The 26,478-nt window shown below is 37.3% G+C and overlaps 1 protein-coding gene across 7 annotated transcripts in view; it reads left to right on the top strand.

The window, feature by feature from the left end:
- The window catches only part of LOC105489751 (transcription factor 12), a 366,026-nt gene that overhangs the window by 228,347 nt on the left and 111,201 nt on the right, over positions 1-26,478 (top strand). For all 7 annotated transcript variants that reach the window (XM_011754809.3, XM_011754800.3, XM_011754791.3 and 4 more), the window contains one exon: positions 12,331-12,395. In XM_011754809.3, the coding sequence (XP_011753111.1) occupies positions 12,331-12,395 (65 nt within the window). The remainder of the gene's footprint in view (positions 1-12,330; positions 12,396-26,478) is intronic.

Raw genomic sequence — 26,478 nt, 5'->3', positions numbered from 1 at the left:
CTTGAACTAGTAACTTGGAACCATCAGACCGAAGGTGCTCCCCTAAAACCACTTTGCCCAGACCTTAGGGAAAAAGGAATAGGCAGGCTGAAGATTATATTCAGATATGTCTACCCTTTTTCCTCTATGTTACAAAATCTAAAACTCTGTTGAAATTCATTTTAGACTGTTCTTTTATGTTTTGACTTCTCAGGTGTTTCTACCACCTTCTCTGGATCTTGCATACTTTCTTTGGTGAATCTTTGTATGTTTCAGTTGTGAACAGATTATGACTATGTATACAGAGATCCAGATATCCATTCATTAATGCTAAGAAGACCGACACTGTTAAATTTTCATGAAATGAAAGGCATAAAGAATTTTAAAACCTGAAAGTATCCAGAAGTTTCCTTTAAATTCTTTGCCTAGAATCTACTTTTTTTCTGTTCTAATTAAGACTTTTTCCTTGAGCACAAACATTTAATATATATAGACAATATAGTATTGTATAATATAGTCAAATGTATTTTCTAGTCAGTACATTTCAGTTCAAAAATAATAACTACAATTTTATTACCAGTTGTTTGTCACTGTTCCACGCACTTAAGATGTTAATGCATTTTATCCTCACAAAAACCCAGTGAGGTAGAACTATTTTTATCCTTGTTTCACAGATTAGGCAACTAAGGGATAGAGCTGTTAGGTAATACTGATAATAAGCAACAAAGTGGGAATTTAAACCTGGTTAGTGTACATCTAGAGTCTTCGTTCATTACCATTACCCCATGCCTCCTCTCTAATTTATTGTTACGCTGTGTTAGGATTTTTTTCTTTTCTTCCTTTCTTCATTTTGTCCTTCCATTCTTCATTCCTCATTCCTCCACTCACCAAATATCTACTCAGACACACTGTGATCTGAATTTACTTGTGTATCCAGTTATAATGAGTTAATGTATAAGATTTTTATTTTGAGTTATGCCTTACTCACAAATGAACTTTGGATTATGACCCATCAAGAAATTGAGACTGGCCTTTACCTATTTTCAAACTCAAACATAGGATGGCAGTAAATTGCAGTACTGGAGACAGCTCAGTGAAAATTGAACGTGTCATATTCTGTCTTCATGTAGCAAGAACTGTATTTAAATCTTAGCAGGCCAGGCATGGTGGCTCACCCCTGTAATACTACCATCACTTTGAGAGACTGAGGTGGGAGGCTGACTTGAGGCCAGGAGTTCAAGACCAGCCTGGGCAACACACTGTGTGTGTGCCTGTAGTCCTAGCTACTTGGAAGGCTGAAGCAGGAGGATTGAACCCGAGTTCAAGGCTGTGATGCGCCACTGCATTCCAGCCTGGACAACAGATCAAGACCCTGTCATTCATAAATAAATGAGAACATAAAACACATACATACAGTCTTAGTAGAACCTAGGCAGGATTTAAGACTCTCTTCTGGGCTTTCTCCATGTGTTTCAACAAAATGAAATAGTTACCATTTGGTGGCTATCTATGTATTTTCTTTACACACAAAGTGTACAAAATGTGCTTCGTTTCTGTATTACATAGGTAGAGGCTGTTGAGTCTCAGTAAAAAATTTTATTGACATTTTGTTTTTCTTAATCTGAATAGAATTAAGTCTTGGTAATTTTAAATATACTGACTTCAGTTTGCTATATTCAGCAAATATATTCACAGCTAAATTCTCAATGTATTAAACAAGTGTTTACACTTTGGTTTTATAACTGCACATCATCATTATTATAAAAATCCCTCCATTTTTAGCGGCTTATCCTTTTTACTATGTGCAGTGCCCAAATTGACATTCCATCAGAGGGGTATGTCTTATTAATAGCAAAGAGTTGATGAGTATATCAATTTCACGGGGCATTAAAAGAAATCATCTAGTCCACACTTGCCCCACCCCACTCTATTTTTCAGGTAAAAAAACAGGTCTAGAGAGGTTTAATGACTTATGTATCTCACATAGCTAGTTCACATCAGAGACAGAAATAGATCCTCTTGACTCTTATTTCCATGTTTGTTTCATTCCGTTGGCCTGTTTATGACCAGATAGTTGATGAATGGTAGCAGTTCCATTGACTAGTTTTTTCTTTCCTTCTCTTCCAATTCTTGCTGTCAGGGGAACTGGCTAATTAACAATCATTTATTATCTACTATTTTAGAGCACAGTTCTCTTAAGCTGTCTCTCTGCCTTCACATGGCTTTATGCCATAGATGGAGCCTTGGAGTAGAATCTGTCCCTGGCACGCAAACAAAACAAGGCTAGAATTCCAGACCAGTGTTGTCTGAACAAGTGGCATCTGCCTTCTGGTCCCTGGGTGCCATAAAAAACAGAGTTAGACCCTTACCTTGCCTGGTAAGGTCATGGTCTAAATTAAACAGTCAAAATACAAAAAAGATGTGAGAAAATAATGGGATTTAGCAACAATGATCCTAATGTGCTGCTTATCATTGTATAATGCAAGAAATTTCTTAGACGAGCATTGACACAAGGATTTGGTGGAAACAGAGTCAGTGTGTCAGGAGGAGTAAATTATTTAAGTGTGTGAATACCAAGATACATTAATGTCAGGAAGGAAATGAGATGCCAAAAGTAGATGTATATGATAATTTGCTCCCTCTGTCTTCCCCCAAATTATCTCGTGATGTGATTGTTACTTGACTTTTTCTTTGTTTTGGAGTAAGTGGGCCGGGCGCGGTGGCTCAAGCCTGTAATCCCAGCACTTTGGGAGGCCGAGGCAGCGGATCACAAGGTCAGGAGATCGAGACCATCCTGGCTAACACCATGAAACCCCGTCTCTACTAAAAAAATACAAAAAACTAGCCGGGCGTGGTGGTGGGCGCCTGTAGTCCCAGCTACTTGGGAGGCTGAGGCAGGAGAATGGCATGAACCCGGGAGGCGGAGCTTGCAGTGAGCCGAGATTGCGCCACTGCACTCCAGCCTGGGGCACAGAGCAAGACTCCGTTTCAAAAAAAAAAAAAAAAAAGAATGTTTTGGAGTAAGTGGAGTAAATAAGGTTAAGGCATTGAATGATTAGCTCAGTTTATGTAGTCCTTAGAAAGCTGTAAACCATTAAATTATTTTAAATCCTTTTTTAAGAATGAGATAAACATTAAGACACCAAGGTGACTTGATGATTTTTAAAGAATACACATTCATGATGGGTTTTTGTTTTTTGTGTTTTTTTTTTCATGAAAAACAGCCCCCTAGTTCTATAATCTTTTGAATTGCTATAAAAAATGAAAATGTCTTTATTTCTAAATCTAAACAACATGTGGTTAGGGAAATGTGGCGACATTAAGAAAAATACTCAAATTCTGAACTTTAGGCAAAGCAGCGGTACAATACAGATGTAAATTATGTTATCAAGGACAATTTAGAAAATCCAGCTGTTAAGAAAAGTGACTCAAAAATGGAAGTTGATTTTGAGCTACCTATAATTATAGTTTACTACTTCTTTTTTTTTTTTTTTTTTTTTTTGAGACGGAGTCTTACTTTGTCACCCAGGCTGGAGTACAATGGCACGATCTTGGCTCGCTGCAGCCTCCACCTCCCAGGTTCAAGAGATTCTCCTGCCTCAGCCTCCCAAGTAGCTGGGACCACAGGTGTGTGCCACCATGCCCAGCTGATTTTTGTATTTTTAGTAGAGACAGGGTTTTACCACGTTGGCTAGGCTGGTCTTGAATTCCTGACCTCAGGTGATCCGCCTGCCTCAGACTCCCAAAAGGCTGGAATTACAGGCGTTAGCCACCATGCCAGGCCCAGAAAGTTCTGATCAGTGACTGAAATTAATCAAAATGTATTTATGTAATTCTGCCCCGTTCATTCATTTAGAATTTTTTACTACCCACCCACCTCACCCTCTCAAATCGAATTGTGCTCTTCTGGCCATTCTAATGATGGAAATGTAAACTGTTTTCTGTAGTCCTTCTCATCCTCACCTATTTATATTTAATTTGCAAATCTGATGTTAAGGGGAGAGAGGTGGAGAGCATGAGGAAGGATAGTTGAGTTGGTGAATGCTTCCATCCTAGAGTACTTCATCACAGATTTTAAAGTCTCAGAAAGTTGTTTCTTTTTTTTTTTTCTTTTCTTTTCTTTCCTTTTTTTTTTTTAACAGTATATCATTCTGTTGCCTAGGCTGGAGTGCAGTGGTGCAATCACGACTCACTGCAACCTAGACTTCCTGGGCTCAGGTGATTCTCCCATTTCAGCCCCCCTGGTAGCTGGGACTACAAGTGTGTACCACCATGCCCAGCTGATTTTTTGTATTTTTTGTAGAGTTGGGTTTTTGCCATGTTGCCCAGGCTTGTCTCTTAACTCATGGGCTCAAATGATCCACAGCCTCGGCCTCTCAAACTGCTGGGATTACAGACATGAGCCAGTGCACTCAGCCTAGGAAGTCATTTATAAAGCCTATTCAAATTGCCCAGGTCTGACTGTGTGCTTTTATCAGGATAATAGGATACTCCATTGGCACCTTAGCAATTCTGCCAGAATTATTGATTGGGAAGCTGCTTACAGTTCTGATGCACATCACAGGAAGCTGGTGCAAAATTAAGATGGCATATGTGATGAGATAAAGGCCGGGTTAGAAAAGTGATTACAACTGGGAACTTGCTAATCACTGACCTCTATAGGGATCCTATGGTTTATCACTAATCTCACTCACACTTAGCATTTTCCTATGCTGCTGCCTCATCATTCATAGCTGTGTGAGTAATTTGGCATGGAGTGAACAAGAGGAGGGCATAGAAGTCCAGCAGCTGTGCTTGTTGGCACTAGATATTTAAGTATCTTCAATGTAGCCAGCAGTGTGGTTGGCACAAATGTTAGCCAATAATGCTTAAACAAATTGTTGTGAAGAAAATAGGCAAGCGTTTATTTTAAAATCCCCTTTCTCTTTTCTTTAAAAACAAAAAATCTGGTCAATTAAGATCCTTTTTAGATTCTTTTTCTGTACGTTTGAGCAGATTACTACCAAAATAAAGTCTGTAATTCTAACAGTATCTTCTAGACAAGAATTTCTGAATACGTTATAAGTATTAATTAAACTGTGCAGGGTCTGTGGGAGATATATGTTATTCAGTTGATTTTACTAAAAGAGTGAGTGGGGTCATTGATGTTAAGTGACATGTAACTTTCCCAGTTCACTCAATGAGAGCAAAGCAAGAGCCAAGAGATGAATCCAGTACTCAGAATTCCCAGGTCTTTGCTCTCATACTCTACGGCATTGCAGATTTGCCCACTTTGTAAGTTAGCATTTTGTGTTTCTCCATATGGTTAGTATGATTCAAATTGTATGGTATTTTTGATAGAGTTTGCCTACAAAAGAGGATTAGGTTCTCCACGAACAAAAAGGTAAGGTAAATAATGAGTTTTCAAAGACACTCAAGGGGGAGGAGGATAGTCTGCTCATAAAACTGTCCTCAAATTTAGATTTGTGCACAAATATTTAGATTTGTCTATATAAGGGTTTCACATTGTTTCTATGAAAAGTAAATATGGAAAAGCTCATATGAGTTACACATTGAAATACTTCATTTTGAACATAGTAATGTTGATCTCATTAACTTTTTTGAAACATCCAGGAATTGTTTCTAGGTTAAGCTTTTAGCTTTTAAGAAAAACCAGTCTCATGCTAAATACTTAAATTATAACACACGGAGTTTTTCTGTGTAAAATATGCTGAATTCAAATTTATGAATGCAGATCAGAATATCTGACAAAAATGAACAGAAATAATATTGGCTTTCATACAGATAGGGAAGCTATTCTATTTTGTACTGCTACTTGTGAAGGCAACAGTTATTTCTTGAATAGTATCTATTCATTGAAATTAATAAACTTGTCTGGAAATTTTTAGGTATTTACTGTACTGCTGCAGAAAGAAATGCTGAGCAGGCTTTATATTCCATAATATCATTATTTCTGGCTGTTTCCTCATCAATATATTATTTTCTGTTGATAAGAACAGAGCACATACCATGAGAGTATTGTAGAATTGCTTTGGTCTAAATTTGCATGTTGAAGGAAGAGTGAAACTGAACACCATTCTCCAAGTGTGGATTGTGGCTTATCTGTTCTCAGGTTGCTCATAAAGACATACCTGGGACTGGGTAATTTTTAAAGGAAAGAGGTTTAATTGACTCACAGTTCAGCATGGCTGGAGAGGCCTCAGGAAACTTACAATCATGGTGGAAGGGGAAGCAAACACATCCTTCTTCACATGGTGGCAGCATGGAAAAGTGCAGAGCAAAGTGGGGCAAAGTCCCTTATAAAACCATCAGATCTCATGAGAACTCACCATCATAAGGACAGCATGGAGGTAACCACCTCCATAGTTCGATTACCTCCCACCGGGTCCCTCCCACAACATGTGAGGGTTTTGGAAACTACAATTCTAAATGAGATTTGGGTGGGCACACAAACCATATCAGGCACCTTCAAACCTTTGTGGTATTTTTAATAAATATATATTATCAAATACTAGATTTCTGTCACTAAAAAGAGCTAAATATCTAACAAATGTAGCAGTACTTCTAAAACTTGGTCATCCAGTAGGCTGTAAGCTTTTTCATTGTTTGGCACCTATTGAGGGTAGAGCTTGCAGGGGTTGTTTTGTTTGTGTTTTGTTTTTTGTTTTTTGAGGCAGGGTCTCACTCTGTCTCCTAGGCTGGAATGCAGTAGCATTATCATAGCTCACTGCAGCCTCAAACTCCCAGGTTCAAGCAATCCTCCCACCTCTGTCTCCTGTGACTACAGGTATGCAGCACCATGCCCAGCTAAGTTTTTTGTTTGTTTGTTTTTAATAAAGGTCAGGTCTCACTGTGTTGCCTAGGATGGTCTTGAACTCCTAAGCTCTAGCAGTCCTCCCACCTCAGCCTCCCCAAGTGCTGGAATTACAGGCATGAGCCACAGCACCCGGCCAGAAGCTTGTGTCTTCCTCATCTCCTAACCTCTTCATCTGTCAGTGACTAGCCCATAAATGTTTGATGGAATGTATGGATCTTAGATTCTTCTGTCTAGTCAATGCTTGGATATTTGTAATTGAGATGGAGAGAAATGGGAATGTAGAACTGTGCCTGTCCACTCCCACCTTCAATTTGACTGCCCATTGTATCTTATGTCAAAAGAATAGCAATAGTTTGTATTTCTGTAAGCATTGAAAGGTTGCAACTAAGTAGAGCAAGATAACTTTTTTTTTTTAAGTCTGAGAATATTTGTTAGGGTAACTAATGCCTCTAAGAGTTTATATGTCTGGAGAAAATAATGTTATGAACTTCAGTCATTTGCTGTTTCTTGAGTAAATGTTTTAAATACTGTATAAATTGAATAAATGTTTTAAATACTGTATAAGTTAGTCAAAATTATCTGTCGTTTCTTGAGCAATTTTTAGTTTAGGTCAGAAAATGCTGGATCTGGTTAATGTAAACCATGTAAGTTTAGCTACTTAAAATACCTTTGCACACATGTTATGTATCTAATGGTTTAATATACATATATATGTATTATTCTTGTATATTTTCCAGTAATATGTTGCTATTCTACTAGAGTTGGGTTTCTTAACCTGGGGTCCAGAGAATCCCAGGACAGAAGGAGAATCAATGAACTTGAATGGGAAAAAATTGTCATCTTTATTTTTACCAATCTCTAAGTGAAAGTTTGCATGGCCTTCCATTTTGAATAAGGATAGCAAAATAGTCCAGACAGTACCTACAGTCTTTGTCACCAGTAGAACAATAGATATTTTCATATCATAATTGTTGCAGGTATCTTAAACTGTTATTTATGCTTTCAAATTATTATTAGTCCTGCTGCTAAATCTTATTAATGTGTTAATAAATTATAGGAAATACGAGGTTTTTAAAAGAACATTTTGACAATTACATGGCATTGTACATTAAAATACTTATATTTTGTTTTGTACATTTATAATCATGATTCTGAGAAGTCCGCTCAAGAGGCTCATGCACATGTGCACACATCCATACCTATACACACCCACACCCCCACAACACAAGGGTCTAGTAAAAACCCTGTATTAGACTATCCCAGAAAGTTCTTTGTAATAATTTTTTCACAGGTGCTTCAAGGAAAATTAGATATGTGTTACATTACTAGTAGTTCTTAAACAGTTTTCAGCTGAAGTTGACCAGTTAAAATTGTCTGTATACTTCGTTCATGTATTTTTATGTTTAAAAATTGCCAAAGATTTTTGACGTCAGATGCCTGAGATAAAACAAAGACAATGTATATGATTAATTTTAACTCATGAAAATAGTTCTTGTGAAAAATAATTTTGAAAGAATTAAAAATGAATGCCTCCTAAGTCTTAGACTGAGTATGCATTATTATATTTCAAGGATACTCAAATGTATAAGCCCTTAAGAAAATAACTAGTTTCTAATAAATGAAAGGTGAAATAAAAATGTATTTGCATTTCAAATTCTTATTTGAATAGATTAAGTATCATTTTGAAAACAAGCTATCAACTTTCATTTCAGAAGAAACTTTTACTTTGCAACATCTTCAGCTTATGTTAAATTAGTTTTCGTTCTCTCTGAATTCAATGTCCTTTATGAAAGGATAAGAAATTTTAGGAATGTTAATAAGCACAGGAAAGTAAGTTTAAAACTTTAGGTTTTTTAAAGTGACCTATTATGTGGGTAGCTTCCACACAGATAATTAAGATTGTATTTAAAAGCTGTACATTATTAAAAACAGAGCTAATATTCACCTCTAACCTTGTTCCTTTTTCCACCTCAACATTTTTTTTTAAGAGTTCTTACTAGGACATTTGAGTCAAAATACAATACATTATTAACTCATGATTGAGTGTGGTGGCTCATGCCTGAAATCCCAGCACTTTGGGAGGCTGAGGTGGGCAGATCACAAGGTCAGGAGTTCGAGACCAGCCTGGCCAACATAGTGAAACCCTATCGACTAAAAATACAAAAATTAGTCGAGTGTGGTGGCACACGCCTGTAGTCCCAGCTACTTGGGAGGCCAAGGCAAGAGAATCGCTGGAACCCAGGAGGTGGAGGATGCAGTGAGCTGAGACCATGCCATTGCACTCCAGCCTGGGTGACAGAGTGAGACTCCATCTCAAAAAAAATCAATCAATAAAAAATGTAGTTCACTAATTAAGAAAACTCTACACGTGAATAGGATGTTGAAAATTGTTTATTGATATGATACATAATTATTTTTTAAAAGCCTCAGAAATGGACTAGTATCATTTTCATTAAAGTATACATGTCATGCTGACTAATTGATGTAGAAGTTTTACAATTCTAAATCTGACATCTATTAACCCTTTAGATAGGGAAAATAATCCTTGTAATAATAATGCCAGGCCTCCGTGGTAACACATACCTGTAACGTCAGCACTTTGGAAGGCTGAGGTAGGAGGATTTTTTGAGCCCAGGAATTTGAGACCAGCCTAGGCCATACTGTGAGATCCTGTCTCTACTAAAAATGAAATTTTAAAAAATTAGGCGTGGTGGCAAACGCCTATAGTCCCAGCTATTTGGGAGGCTGATTTGGGAGGATTGCTTGAGCCCAGGAGTTGGAGGCTGCAGTGAGCTGTAATTATGTAATTATGCTCTAGCCTGTGCAACAGAGCAAGACCTTGTCTCAAAATAAATAAATGAATTAAGTAAAACTAGTTATTACAAAATAAAACCATTACAGGATTGTACACTTGGAATTCTGACATACACAGCCTTCCCTGCATCTAATCAAAATGGATCAGAAATCCTCTTGGAACAAGAAGATGGCAGAGACTGAAGGGAAATGCCAACTTAGAATGACTGGCATAGAAGGAATAATTGAAACTCAGGGAAGACAGTTGTGTTCTTCTTTGGCAGGTCCGCTTTCTAAATAGATAGGGAATTTCAGAGAACAACTTCATTCTGTGCTTTGCAAAAAAACAGAAGATTGTGGGGAGGGGTCTGGTGGAGAGGGCATGACTTAGACAGACCTTGAGGCTGCTGCTTCAATCCAGCATGTCAAAGCACCATGTTTGGGGGCGTTAGTTACTGAACCTCAAAAATGCTACATTGCAAATTCGCTTAGTATATTGAATACCTATGAATGAGTACCCTACTGTTAACGCTGTGAGACTTAACATCCATTCTCCCTCAAGAACTGGCCCATTCTATTCCTGATACTTGGCCATGAAAGTTTTGAACTGTGGGTATATTAGCTCGTTCTCACGCTGCTAATAAAGACATAACCCAAGACTGTAATTTATAAAGGAAAGAGGTTTAATTGACTCACAGTTCAGCATGACTAGGGAGACCTCAGGAAACTCAAAATCATGACAGAAGAGGAAGCACAAACATCCTTCTTCACATGGCAGTAGCAAGAATTGCCAAGTAAAAGGGGAAAGGCCCCTTATAAAACCATCAGATCTTGTGAGAACTCACTATCACAAGAACAGCAGCATGGGGGTAACCACCTCCATGATTCAGTTACCTCCCACTAGGTCCCTCCCACTACATGTTGGGATTATGGGACCTACAATTCAAGGTGAGATTTGGGTGAGGACACAGCCAAACCGTATCAGTGGGTATAGTCACAATAAGAATTCTTTTTTTTTTTTTTTTTTTTTTGAGATGAGTCTCACTTTGTCGCCCAGGCTGGAGTGCAATGGCACAATCTTGACTGCCCACAACCTCCATCACCTGGGTTCAAATGATTCTCTTGCCTCAGCCTCTCGAGTAGCTGGGATTACAGGTGTGTGCCACCACACCTGGCTAGTTTTTGTAGTTTTGGTAGAGATGGGGTTTCACCATTTTGGCCAGGCTGGTCTTGAACTCCTGACCTCAGGTTATCTGCCTGCCTCTGGCATGTTATCTCCCAAAGTGCTGGGATTGCAGGCGTGAGCCACTGCCCCCCACCACAGCAAGAATTCTTACATGTCTCTGGGAAGAATATAAATGGGCATGGTGACTTCTGAGAATAGTAAGGTAATCAATGCCTGTAAAGCTGAAAGTTAGCATCCTTTAATCTACCAGTTTCCCTTATTTGTGTCTATCCTGAAGGGACGTGTGTGTGTGTGTGTGTGTGTGTGTGTGTGTGTGTGTTTACAAGACGTGCAAGGATATTTGTTTCAATACTGCTCATGACAAACAAATATAAAAACTATCTTTCGGTAGGGGAATATATAAACTGGTTTTATTTGTATAATGGAACATTGTATAGCAGTAAAGATACTCAAACTAGGGATCTGTTATGAACACATAGCTCAAAACATAATATATGGAAATGCAGGTTTCAAGATAAATAGCATGTAATTCCATCTGTTAAATGTATTAAATGCAAACAGTAATGTATATTGTTCGAGAATATGAATATATATTTAAGAGTACAAAACATACATGGTAAATATGCACATCAATATTATGATAATAGTTATCCAGAGGTGTGGTTTGAGCTATGTCTATACTGTATTAATTTTTTTTTTTTTTTTTTTTTTTTTTGAGGCAAAGTCTTGTTCTATCGCCCAGGCTAGAGTGCAGTGGTGTGATCTCGGCTCACTGCAACCTCCGCCTCCTGGGTTCAAGCAATTCTGCCTCAGCCTCCTGAGTTGCTGGGACTACAGGCGGGTGCCACCATGCCTGGCTAATTTTTTGTATTTTTAGTAGAGACGGGGTTTCACCGTGTTAGCCAGGATGGTTTTATCTTCTGACCTCATGATCCGCCCGCCTTCGCCTCCCAAACTGCTGAGATTACAGGTGTGAGCCACTGTGCCCGGCCCAATACTGTATTAATTTTTGAGAGAGAAAGAAGAGAAGAAGGTTCAATCTGACGCAAACATGGGAAAACATTCTAACTAGTGGGTACATGGACCATATTGTTGGCTGTATAAATGTCTTTTTCATTCTTTTAACTGTGTTTTAAAATACTATACATTGAAAATAAAGTATTTACATGTTACTTTATATAGCTCAAGTGATCCTCCCACCTCATCCTCCTGAGTAGCTGGGAATACAGGCATGTATCACCATGCTAATTTTTTATTTTTTGTAGAGACAGGCTTCACTATTGCCCACGCTAGTCTTGAGCTAGCGGACTAAAGCAGTCCTCCCACCTCAGCCTCCCAAAGTGCTGAGATTACAGACGTGAGTCACTATATCCTGCCCAGAATTTGACTCAGACTGACTGAAACGATAGCAAGTTTTTACAAATTATTGGATTGTATCCTCTTATTTCTAATTTGTTCTATTTTTAAACTGCAATATAATTACCATGAATAGTCTAGAATTTTGATTGTCAATAAATGAGGAGTTTTATATAAAGTTAATTTTTTTGTTTTATAGGAAAAACATCAGAGAGAGGCTCATTTTCCCTGTACAGCAGAGATACTGGATTACCAGGCTGTCAAGTAAGTTTAATAATTAAAAAAAGCAATGAGATGGTTTTTAAACACATAAAGACTCTATTAATAGATGAGATAGAAATTATGAATTTATTTCACTACTGTTTGTTTAATTTGTAACTAAATGTTGTTTTTTTGCTCTCTCTGCTTAAAATTGTTTCAGTTCCCCAGTTTACCAGGCTGTCTTTATCATCAAAGATTTTCATAACCCACCTCCATTTTAACTAGAAACAAAGTAGCAGTTATCTTTCTACCCCTTTCCAAAATGCCTGTCATTTCTGAGAATTTTTCTTGCATATTTTCTCACAGAAAACATAATTGCTGGTACATAAAAATTACATGATTGATCTGCATAGCTTGAATATCCTGTAATGTCAAACTGATCATTAATATTGGAAGCATTTTGTTTTCAATCCTGCGTCTACCAATTTTTAGGCTTCACACCCTCCCCGACTTGGAATTTTTGTTTCAACTGTCCACCTTCTCTAGCATTTTGTGCTTCTGCTAATGGGCATCTTCTCTGCCTTTTTCCTCATATCTTTAGACTGAGAATCCTGAACACACAATTCACCTGCAGATTCCCATCAGAATCAAGCCAAAAAGAATAGAAAGGAAAGGCAGAACATATTAAATTTGTTTTCTGCCATCTGCATGCTTTACATGAGGGCCTACCCTAATTTCAGGCATGGGCATGTGAGCCAGTTTTAACTGCTGTGCTAATAATACTCCATTTAATACGTATTTCATAATTGTGCCTCTAAGAGAGTTTTACATAACATCCTGTTTTGTGATATGCCTTCCCATTATAAAATAATGTATTGTAGTAGGTTGGCCACGGTGGCTCACGCCTGTAATCCCAGTACTTTTGGGAGACTAGAGTGGGAGAATCCCTAGAGCTCAAGAGTTGGAGACCAACCTGGGCAACATAGTGAGACCTTGTCTCTACTTAAAATGTAAAAATCAGCCAGGTGTAGTGGTGCATGCCTGTAGTCACAGCTGCTTGGGAAGCTGAGGCAGGAGGATCACTTGAGCCCAGGAGTTGAAGGCTGCAGTGACCCATGATTGTGCCACTGTACTCCATCCAGAGTGACAGTGAGACTCTGTCTGAAAGAGAGAGAGAGAGAAAAAAAGGGAGGGAGGGAGGGAAGGAAGGAAGAGAAAGAAGGGAGAAGGAAAGGAAGGAAGAGAGAGAGAAAATCAATATATTGTAAAAATTAAGGATCATCTATTCCCATGTCCTTAATGGCAAATAGGCATGGTCTGAGTAAGTGATTTGTTAAGTATCGTAGAGTTGGGGGTAGTAACTGGACCAACACTCAGATTTCTTGGCTTCAGACCAAGCAGTCTTATTCTATTTTCATCCAAGTGATTTTTTAAAGTTTTAGTGTTACTAATGATTGCTTTATTTTCCATTTATGGTTAGCTTTATTTTATCCTAGTCATTTAAAATATATATAGATTAGCATTGTGTCATAGCCAGTGTTTTGCTTTACCAGCTCTTACTAGCTCACAAGAGCCAAATCTGTTAAACTTTTAGGAATTTAGCAAGCATGGTTGACATCACACTGGTATCTTAAAATTGACTATTATGAGCTGGGCACTGTGGTGCATACCTGTAGTCCCAGCTACTTGGAAAGCCAAAGCAGAAGGATCACTTAAGCCCAGTAGTACAATTCCAGCCTGGGCAATGTAGCAAGACTGCATCTCTAAAAATAAAAATAAAAACAAAAAAATTGCCATCAAGGAAGTGTTTACACTGTGGAAATCCAAAAATGTTACAATTCAGGGCTTCCATTTTCTTAAACAGTTGTTAAACATTTACCAGCATACTGATCATGCCTAGTTAAAAATTGCAGAGAACCAAAGAATGTAAGTGCTTATTCAGATCACAGTAAAAAATGGAAAAGCAGCAGTTGAACATCTAGCCTCCATTAAGGTACCTTTCTGACCTCTTTCAAAGGTAACAGTACTTTAAGGCCAACCAAGATATACGATTTATTCTGTATAGTTTTAGCAATATCCATTGATGAAAACCAAAATACCCTCTTTTTTGGTCTATATCAGATGTGGATTGGTGATTGTAATATTTCTGCAATTCATAGTTGATATCAGAGCTCATTCTTTTTTAAGAAGTTACTGTTTGAATTTCATAGTCTGAATTTTAGTTCATAAATGACCTAAACTGGAGGCTGTGGATCTAATTTCTGATCTTGGCTATAGTACTCATTGTGCGAGTTTTGTAGGCCACCTAACCACCACTCTTCTGAATCTCTTCAGAGTACACCAAATTTTAAAAATTAAGTTGCAGCCGGGCGCAGTGGCTCACACCTGTAATCCCAGCACTTTGCGAGGCCAAGGCGGGAGGATCACCTAAGGTTGGGAGTTGGAGACCAGCTTGGCCAGCATGGCGAAACCCCGTCTCTACTAAGCATACAAAAATTAGCGGGGCATGGTGGCAGGCTTCTGTAATCCCAGCTACTTGGGAAGCTGAGGCAGGAGAATTGCTGGAACCCAGGAGGCGGAGGTTGCAGTGAGCTGTGATTGCACCATTACACTCCAGCATGGGCAACAGAGGAAGATTCCGTCTCAAAAATAAATAAATAAATAAATAACCAAACTAAGTTATATCATTTGGACAATGAATGATTGATAAAAGTAACTACAAAGAATCATGTAGGTTTAAGCTTGTAAGCTCTGCAGACTGCGTCTGTGACATATCATTAAGTTAACTTGTCTGCCACCCTGCTTCAGGGCCTTAAAAGTCTTTTCATCTTCATCTTAAATATAAGACAGCAGCTTAGTTAGGCAGTGTTGAATCTTATATGTATTATCATAGTATAAGAATACCTTATAACCATAACAAATTTGTTTACTTATCAGATATATGAAAGTGCTCTTCTCAGTTCCTGATCATACACTAGAAGGTCAGTAAATGTCAGTTGAGGGGGGTAAGACAAAACGTTTATAGAGTCAAGAGACCTAAGTTCAAGTCCCATCTCTGCACTGATTTCTATCTGAAAGATAGGATTAGCTGTTTCTGCTTCCACCTACTTAGTAGATCTCTGAAGGCTAAACTGTATAGGCTTATGAAAACATTTCAAAAAATAAACACATAATTCTAAAGTTCTCAATTCATGTAACCCACATAACAAAAGATATTTTGGATCTTTAATATTATTTTTAAGATACCTAAGTGTTTGAGAGCCACTGGTCTAATGTTAACATTACTGCTAAACTTGAGGGGGGAGGAAAACACTATTGTAAGCTTTTTGAGACCACAGCTACATCTAAAATCATAGTCCATGCTTATATTAATGTTTTTATTATGTTCAAATGTTTTCACTCAACATTTTTATACCCTCTTGGCAAAGGTATTGCTGTTTAGTTAGAGTCAGCAATAAGTTCTATTAATGTAATTGTCCATTTTTGCAAAGGGGAATCTTAACAGTTTTTACCAAGGATTAATGTGCATTTGTACCAGATTTAATTCTTATATCAAAAGACATTTATTTTAAATCTAAATGTGTGGCACTGTAATAACATTTGCTACCATTTGCTGAGCACTAACTGAACTAGCCATTGAACTAAACATAATCACATTTAATTCTTTTAACAACAACTCATTTTGCAGAGTAGTAAACAGAGGTTCTTGTAAGGTATTATGCTTAAGGTTACATATCTAGCAAGTGGGAAACCTAAACTCATGCTTGAGTGTTTTGGCTATATGACTATACTTTAGCATAGGAATCCCTCAGATTTCAACTCTGTGCCCTTATTACCTTCCTTCATTTTAATTTGTTTGAGAAGGAGATAGGGAATTTTTTCTTTTTTTTTTTTTTTTTTTTTTTTTTTTTGAGACAGGGTTTCACTCTGTCACCCAGGCTGGAGTACAGTGGCGCTCACAAGACCTCCTGGGCTCAAGGGATATAAGGTTTAGTCAAGAGACCTAGGTTCAAGTCTCATCTCTGCATTGATTTCTTCATCTGAAAGATAAGATAAGCAGTTTCTGCTTCCACCTACGTAGTAGGTCTCTGAAAGTTAAAGTGTATGGGCTTGTGAAAACATTTCAAAAAATAAATACATAATATTAAATTTCTAAATTCATGTGGCCCACATAACAAAAGGTAATTTGGGTCTTCATATACCTCCCTGAGTAGCTGAGACTACAGGCATGCACCCGCCATGCCCTGCTAATTTTTCTGTATTTTCTTTCTTAGAGATGGGGTCTCACTGTGTTGCCCACGCTGGTCTCAAATTCCTAGGCTCAAGTAATTTTCCTGCCTCATCCTGACAAAGAGCTGCGATTACGGACAAGAGCCACCACTCCCAGAGGGAATTTAAATTTTTAACGAATGTCCAGGTGATTTTGATTCACATGGACTCGAGTTCGTGCTTTGAGAAACCCAACTCCTCTGTACATGCCAACTCCTCTGTATAAGCCAATAGGAGTTATCCTTAGAGGAAACTATATGATTGCTGTTTGACAAACAGTTTATAAATATTCTGGAGAGATCAGGAAGGCCTATGGAAAAGAGAAGAACAAGGCTACTAGAATGTTTGATACAAAATAACAATATTGCTATATACAAGATTTAAAGATACTCAAATGACAGAAAGATACCTTTTTTTTTTAAGAATTCGTAGAAGCAATTTGTGAGCCCCAGAGAGGAAGCCTAAAATTCAGCAGAGTGGAAACATTATTCTGCAGCAAGGACAAACTATTCAAAGAAAAACACGTATTCCAAACAGTATTTATTATAATGAGTCAGAGGAGGGACAAAAAATACACTTTAACGCTGCCATTTTGTCTTACCTATTCACAAGCGACAAAAGCAAATCCAAGGAAATATAAATAGTGACTCTAAAATGATACCCAAATACCACGTTGAAACCATTTTTCTTCAACAGAATCCCCCAAGGGGCATTAACTCTGCTATTAATGTACATAAAATGCTGCTGACATACTGCAAAATTCAGACTAATTTAATAATGCCTGATGGGCCTTACTTCATGTTAAGATGATGTAATAATATGTTGCTAAATGAGTGTCCTCATATTACATTCACAGCAATCACATTAACTGATGAGCCATTGAAAAGAAACTCATGTCACAGTATTACTGGAAACACTGATAGATCATTCTGCAATTAAATTTTTTTATTGATCAAACACAGAGCATAGAAGCCAGCATCTTTATTAACAATAGATATATTACTTTAAAAACTACCAGTTAAGTGAAAAATCCTTTATCAGTATAACAAAGTTTTTCCTTTATACCTCTTAAGCAAATATTTATTCAAGTAGTTTAAGTTTTTCTCTAAGTATTTAAATGTAGAAGATGGCAGGGTCTTGGTTTTTTTCAGAAAGTGTGAAGTTTCATCTGAGTTCAGATATTACACCCTTGAGAAAATGACAACTTTAAAAACTGTGCCTTACTTAACTCTTAGTTGTTTGGAAATAAGCTTATACCATTTGGTTTTTCCTTGTTCTTTTTTCCTGTTATACCCAGTATCATATACAGACATTTATAATAGTAAAATAATAAAAGAGTTGATACATCAGAAAGACATAACAATGATAAATGTGTATACACCTAATAAGAAAGCTTCAGAACAAATGAAGCAAAACAAAAATTGATAAAATTAAAGAGAGGGATAAACAAATTGACAATCATACTTGAAAAATTGAATACTTGTGTCTTAGCAGTTTGCAGAATAACTAGACAAAAAATTTAGTATAAGATGTAGAACAAAATTAACTAGTTATCGACAACCTTGACCTAAATGATATGTATAGAACTCTGCATACAGCAACTGAAGAACATAAATTCCTTTCAGGGGCACACATTACACTAACAGGCTGGAATCATATGCTGGTCCATAAAACTAGTGTCAGTAAATTGGAAAGGTTTGAAACCATACAAAGTATGTTCTTTGGACACAAAAGACTTAAGTAAGAAGTCTGATCAGAACTCAGGGACACAGAGGGGAACTATAGACACTGGGGCCTCCTTAAAGGTGGAGGGTAGGAGGAGGGAGAGGATCAGAAAAAAATAACTATTGGGTGCTAGGCTTACTTCTTGGGTGATGAAATAACCTGTACAACAACCCCCCCACCCCAACACGAGTCTATCTATATGATAAGCCTGAACATGTACCCCTGAATATAAAATAAAAGTTTAATAAAAAGCAAAGTTATATTAGAAGTCAATAAGACTGGGTGTGGTGACTCATGCCTGTAACCCCAGCCCTTTGGAAGGCCGATTCAGGAGGATCACTTGATCTCAGGAGTTCAAGACCAGACTGAGCAACATAGTTAGACTGTGTCTCTACTAAAATTAAAAAGAAAAAAAAAAAAAGGAAACTAGTCAAGTGTGGTGTCAGGAGGCTGAGGCACGAGGATTGCTTGAGCCCAGGAGTTCAAGGCTGCAGTGAGCAGTTATTGCACTCCTGCACTCCAGCCTGGGCAACAGAGCAAGACTCTGTCTCAAAAAGCAATGTCAGTAAGATATCTAGAAAAACACCAAATGTTCAGAAGTTAAGCAACATGTTTAAATGACGCATCATTTTAAAAAGAAACCACAGGAAATTCAGAAGGTATTTCTAACTGAATAATAATGAAAATATGATAACAAAACGTGTTGGTGCAGTTAAACGAGTGCCTGGAAGGAAAATGTACCTTTGAATGCTTATATTAGAAAAGATGTACAGTGAATGATCTAGGTTCTACCCTAAGAACTTAGCTAGAAAAAGAAGCACAAAGTAAACCTAAAATAAATAGAAAGAAGGAAATACTACAAATAAGAGCAGAAATCAATGTAATAGAAAAAACTAACAAAATCAAAATTTGGCTATTCGAACTAAATCATAAGGTTAACCCCTAACTAGATCAGTTAACAAGGAGAAGGGAACAAGAACACAAATTACCAGTACCAGGAATGAAAGAGAGGTTACTGCTGTGAATCATATATACATTAAGAATATAATAAACATTATAACTTAATTCAGTAAATTTGACAACTTGGATTAAATAAATGAATTTCTTGAAAAATACTTACCAAAAGGAGACAAATTGAAACAAAATCTGAGTAGATGTTTATCTTTTTTTTTTTTTTTTTTTTTTGAGATGGAGTCTCATTCTGTTGCCCAGGCTGGAGGGAAGTGGCGCTATCTCGGCTCACTACATCCTCTGCCTCCCGGGTTCAGGCAATTCTCCTGCCTCAGCCTCCCGAGTAGCTGCGACTACGGGTGCCTGCCACCACGCCCAGCTAATTTTTGTATTTTCACCATATTGGCCAGGCGGATCTCAAACTCCTGATCTTGTGATCCCCCCGCCTCGGCCTCCCTAAGTTCTAGGATTACAGGCATGAGCCACTGCACCAGGCCTGAATATCTGTTAATGAAAGTAAATTCATGTCAAAAACCTTCCCACAAAGAAAGCATAAGGGTCATATGGCTTCTTTCAAATGATTAATTCTTTCAAATGCTTAGGGAAAAAAAAAATACCAATCTTATACAAGTTAGTTTAGAAAACAGGAGGAGTGAACATTTCTCAGCTCTTTTTATCAGGTGAGCAATATCCTGGCAATACTCAAATAACACGTGTAAGTTTGTATCAGAAGTGAAAGTTTGGATTAAGATTTGAAAATCCATGTATTTAGTTCACCACATTATAACAGCATCAAGAAGAAAAACAATATGATCATTTCTATAGATACAGAAAAGGTGTTTGACAAAATTGAATACTCATGATAAAATCTCTCAGCAAGCTAATAGAAGGTAGCTTCCTCAATTTGATAAAAGACAAACATGGAAAAATATATGGCTAACAGCATACTTAATGATGAAAGACTAAATGCTTTCCACCTAATGTCAGCATCAAGGTAAGAATTTTTGTTCTCACCATTTTATGTTTTGGCCAGTGTATGAAGACAAGAAAGAAGGTCATAGAAATTGGAAAGGAATAAGTTGAATTGCTGATGACATGTTTGTGTACATAGGAAATCCTAAGGAATCATCAAGAAGACTTCTAAAAATAAGTAGTACTTTTAGCTGTATCATAGGATACAAAGTGAATCTAAAAAGTTAATTGTATTTCTGTACACTAGCAGTGAAAATTAGAAAATAAAATTAACAGAATAGTACTGCTTATAGTAGTATCCAAAAGCATGAAATACTGAGGGAAAAATGTAACAGAAGATGGCAAAGCGTCAACAGTGAAAACTCAAACATCTGTTGGAAGGCTTACTGTCACTTAGATGTTAGTTCTTCCTAAATTGGGTTACAGATTTCAAGGCCAGCCTGGGCGACATAGCAAGACCCTGTCTCTTTAGGGGAAGAAAACAAAACAAAAACTAAAGACTTCTGCTTATCAAAAGACATAGGTTAAAAAAAAATAAATCGGCAAGCCACAGTCTAGAAGTCCAGTATTTGCAAAGCGTATGTTTAACAAAGGACTGATATCCAGGATATATAAAGCATTCCAGGCTGAGGCAGGAGGATTGTTTGAGGCCAGGAGTTCAAATTGCCTGGGTAACTTAGCAAGATTCCTATCTCTACAAAAAAAGATTAAAAATTAACTGCAGGTGGTGGTGTGCACCTGTAGTCCTAGTTACTCAGGAAGCTGATCGCTCAAGTGATTGAGGGGGATCACTTGAGCCCAGGAGTTTGAGGTTACAGTGAGCTATGATCATGCTGCTTCACTCCAGCCTGGGTGGCAGAGCGAGATCTTGTCTCTTAAAAAAAAAGAATTTCTACAACTCTGTAAGGTTACCTAAGGCTTCTACAGTTTTTCTCTTCATGGCAGGAGGTTTAGGTACAGTGAATTAACAAGTTTCCAGTCCCTTCTAGACTTTTGTTCTATGGTAATGTCAAGAACAAGATCATTTCTGCTTTGTAACATGATTACACTGGCCTGCTGTTTCCCCAAGAGGATTAATTAAAACTAGTTGTTTTAAACAGCAATTTTGATCTTTATGTAACAACAAACCTAATAGTAGCCTCAGTCTTGGGCAGAATTATTAGAAACATAATATTTAGAACAGGAAAGTTGGCACTGTATTCTATTCTGAGCAAACGTGTTTCAGAACAGGCATAAGTAAACCAACTCATTCAGAGAACTAATAAGTTAGTTACTCAAGTAACATGAAGAGCATCTTTTAAGTTTTTGAAGCATAATTCAACTTTTCTGTAACTTTGAAGGTTAAAAAGTTGGACAATGGGTAGAAATTAAGCATTCCAGATTTCAGCTTAATTTTAAAAAGAAATATTGTCATGTGTTGAGCTGTTAATGGGGTAGAATATTAAACCTTGGTAGATAAATGACTTTCCTCTCACTGGATGTTTCCAAGCAGAGGGTACACATCCACTTTACTGGCATTTTATAATAGAGAGATTACAGTACCTGTTGTTTGATTGAAATAAAAGACCTTAAAAGGGGCATGGTGTTGCATGCCTGTATTCCCACTCCTCTGGAGGTGGATGCAGGAGGATTGTTTGAGCCCAGGAGTTTAAGAGCTATAATCACACCATTGCACTCCAGCCTAGGTGACAGAATGAAATCCTGTCTCTAAAGAAAAAGAAGTAGAAGACCTTAAAATGTTTCTCAATTCCATGAACTCTCTAGTGACAAGTAAAAGGCTTTCCAAATGGTGTTGATCCATCTGAGGTTGGTGACCAGAAATTACTGTTGATACTAACCTATATGGATGTGTATGTGCTTCAACTTTTATGCTAATACTACCCAGCAAACTACATGTGTAAGCACAGACAGCAAATGGTTGAATCAATATAGTGATCAGGATTGCAGGCCAGTTAGATAGGTTAGCAATGATGATGCTACATAATAACTAGCATGTATCAGTCACTTGACCCTATAAGCATAATTTCATTTAGTCCCCACATACTCAGATGGTGGTATTGTTGCTGCTGTTGCATCTGTTACTATTATTCTTCCCATTTGATTGCTGAGGAACCTGAAGCCTCAAGAAGTTATATAATTTTCCCAAGATTTCATAACTGGTCAATATTAGAAGGATAGGAGAATTGATGTAGTGATAAGAGAATGGTTAAAGTAATAGACCAGGTTTCAAAGGAAGGAAATGAAGCCATGATTAAACTTTGTGACTGGAAAAAAGGTCAAGATATTGGTTGTTATGCAGTGAAAGAACACTTGCAGTAAGTAATAAGAGAATAATGGCTCTATAAGAACAAGAGGTTATGTCAAAGAGTTAAATATTGGACTTGCAGATTTCACAAGTCAAGTGGTTTCCAGGGCTAACAATCTAGTCCTCCTTTGGGGAGTAGATTGGTGATTTAGGGAATTGTTGGAGTCACGAAGATTAAGAAAACATAAGACTAGCTCTTGGATTGATGTGGAAGCTATCCAGAGATGATTGACTCATAAGGTAGCATGTGAAAGGGACATACATGCACACTAGTTGGCACACAGTAGGCACTGAGAAAATGTTGTTTGAATCTGAACCATGTAATCTAGAAAAGAGCGTATAAGTAAGACTAACAAGCCATCAGCTGCCTGCGGAGTGATCTACGTTTCGTGGGTTGTTTGGAACATAGTTGTTTTGTGGAAAGAAAGTCTAATCTTGGAGTATCAGGCAATAGACACTTTTTTTTTTTTTTTTTTTTTTTTTTTGAGATGGAGTCTTGCTCTTGTCTCCCAGGCTGAAGTGCAATGACATGATCTCGGCTCCCTGCAACCTCTGCCTCCCAGGTTTAAGCACTTCTGCCACAGCCTCCTGAGTAGCTGGGATTACAGGCTCCCCCCACCACACCCGGGTAACTTTTTGTGTTTTCAGTAGAGACGGGGTTTCACCATGTTGGCCAGGCTGCTCTCGAACTCCTGACCTCAGGTGATCCACCTGCCTCAGCCTCCCAAAGTGTTGGGATAACAGGTGTGAGCCACCGTGCCCAGTCAATAGACACTTGTAGTGTCCTATTTTTGTTAAAATGCGAGAGAGAGAGAGAGTGTTGGATTATGCAGGGCTTACTTGGCAGGGAAAAAGCTTCATTCATTCTTTTATTTTTATTTTATTTTATTTAGTTACTTATTTATTTTGTGAAACAGGGTCTCACTCTGTCACCCAGGGTGGAGTGCAGTGGTGTGATCACAGCTCACTGCAGCCTCGACCTGCCAGGTTTGGGTAATTCACTTCAGCCTCCTGGGACTACAGGCATGTGCCACCACAATCGGCTAATTTTTATATTTTTTAGGTAGAGACGGAGTTTTGCCATGTTGCCCAGGCTGCATTCATTGTTTCTTTGTTTCTGTTCTCTCCATGAAAATTGATGGTTATACTTTTGATGATACTTAGTGCTCTTTGGAAGCAGTTTCAGAAAGTCCATTTATTCTTTTGTAAACTTATTTCAGGAGAAAAGAGCCTATTAAATAATGGGTAGAGATTTGATGCCATCTCAAAACAGAAAAAAGAGGTGACCACATACTGGCTATTACATGATAAGGGATTATTGTCAGTTTTGGAGCATGTAACAAGGGGTAGGAGATGGCAGAACAAATGAAGCAGGAACAACAGAATGTTGACAGCTAGCTGTCAAAGCTGGTTGACAGCTGTCAAAGCTGGGTGATACAATTAACATGAAGGTTAATTGTACTTTTTTTTTTTCCTACTTTCGTGTATATGAAATTTTCTAAACTAAAAAGTTTAATGTTTTGAAGATGTCTAGTGTGTAATTTTCAGTTTTTGAAGTATTGCATGCCTAACTATATGCCTAATGCTATATTGGGGTTTATTTACTCTTAATTATACTTACGAAAATGCAAGGAATTGAGAAGAGAGGATACTTAGTTGTTCCATGTTAAAGCTGGTATTAAAGAGAAAAACAGTGACTTCAAAGTATTAGAACTCTTCTGAAAACAGTAGGACTACATAACACCATTTCCACAAATACCAAAGAGAAGTAAGATTTCATCTCCTGTTCTTCTAATGTTAGTACCTCACACAGCTGGCTTCTTTGTATTCATTAAAGAAAAGTCGCAAAGGCATACTGGTAACACATAGGAAAACATTCAGTTAGGCCTTTTTAATAAGAGAGTAATAAATTCAGACATTCAGAAAAACTCACTTTGAAGTAGACATGCTTAGAATATGCTCACTACTAACCTCATAAGACTGCTTTCAAAAAATCCCCTATAGCATTTTTGGAAGTTGAACTTTTTATGGAAGCCTATACATTCCTAAAGGAAAGTCATTCTTATTGCATATATGTAATTATTTAAATATTGGATATATTAAAATGACATTTAGCTTGTTCTCTTCATATTTCTTTTATTTCTAAGAAGTCTATCTTTAGTGATCTACATCCCAGATCTCTCTACTGTGATATCTTCTCATTGGCTGATAAAAGATTTGGGAGGGAAGTTGAGAAAAAAAAAATTAGTGAAAAAGAAAAATTAAGATGGTAAAATTTCCTATTGCGACTCGTAATTGAAGATTAGGAAACTGAAACTGCTAGATTATCACGTTTTAGCACTGTAATATTACATGCGTAGTTTATTTTCTTTTTTTAAGCTAGAAAGATTGGGCTGATTGACTGGGCACGGGACTCATGCCTATAATCCCAGCGCTTTGGGAGGCTGAGACAGGCAGATCACTAGGTCAGGAGTTCAAGACCAGCCTGGCCAGCATGGTGAAACTCCATCTCTACTAGAAATACAAAAAAAATTTAGCCAAGCGTGATGGTGCACACCTGCAGTCCCTGCTACTCAGGAGGCTGAGACAGGAGAATTGCTTGAACCCAGGAGGCAGAGGCTGCAGTGAGCTGAGATCGTGCCATTGCACTCCATCCTGGGCAACAGAGCAAGACTCTGTCTCGAAAAAAGAAACAATTTTTTTTAAAGATTGGGCTGATTTCGTTGGCAGGATACATTTGATGGATGACTGTCATTATCTTCTCAAACTTGCATGATACTTTAAGTATAGACAATATTAAGTTTTCAAGAGGCTATGTTGAGATTATAAGATTTGGGATTTCTAAAAGAACCAATGTAACAATTGGCTAGTGGTGGCTGGTGGTTTTTTATTGACCTTAGGAAAGGATTAGAAGCATCTCAGGTTTTCTTTCACTTTTGTTTTTCTGTTTCCCCCCCTCCTTCCTCCTGCAAATTAATATATTGTCCAAAGTGTTAGTAATGACTTAGAACTATTCAGGTTGCACAAAGCATTTAATGAAATCTTGTCTTAGACAAAACACTAGAGAGGATCATAATTAATGTCTCATTTTCTGCCAGTTGCTATTGATTACTCATTCAAGATCCCTTTGTTCTCAGAATGATAACTGTAGTTTGCATCACTATCTAATGAGATTCTCAGGATAGAATTCTTTAACAACATGCTGATAATTGCAAACATATCCCTGAAATTTCAATGTAAATGAATTTGCATCATAATACAATTATTTCACAAATGGCCATATTTTCCAAATTTGAAATGTGTTAGTTTTTTTAATCGTTTGTAGAAAATTAACAAAGACTGAAATATTATTGAAGCCCAACATTTATACTTTGCCCTGAGTTGCCCTCACCCTTTGATTTTGATCTGATTATGACTTGGGGTAAGAGGCTTCTTTATCATTCTTGGGTTACTCTGTCATAATCTCTGAAACTTCAAATGGATTTACAGCTAAAACACAGTGATTTTTCAAAATTAGAACAACTGCAAATATGGTAATACTGTAATAATTCTGCTCTTAGAACAATTTTGTTTCTTGATCCCTCAGTGACAAAAGAAACACGTGGTACTATAGCATAAAGAATCTGTGAAATCTTAACAGTTTATGTATTCTGTTATAATTGTGCTTTATACCTTTCTCTTCCTTTAATTTCCACATACTCCCTCCCCAAAAAGATAAATCTTTTGAACAGCTGCTTGCCTTTACATATTTAAAACTGCATACAATTTCAGGGGTATAAGATAGGCTTGAAATTAAGGAAGTCTATAGAATTCTTTTATAACACAGCAGAGGTTCCATGAATTCATACCAATATTTTAAATTTTTTGAGATATGTGAGTATAACATATTAGGTACTCTCCATCTAATTTTCTTAAATAAATTAA

The sequence above is a fragment of the Macaca nemestrina genome, chromosome 7, assembly GCF_043159975.1.
Source record: "Macaca nemestrina isolate mMacNem1 chromosome 7, mMacNem.hap1, whole genome shotgun sequence".
Taxonomy (NCBI): Eukaryota; Metazoa; Chordata; class Mammalia; order Primates; family Cercopithecidae; genus Macaca; species Macaca nemestrina.
The sequence above is the reverse complement of the archived record's forward strand: the minus strand, read 5'-3'. Positions and strand labels throughout refer to the sequence as shown.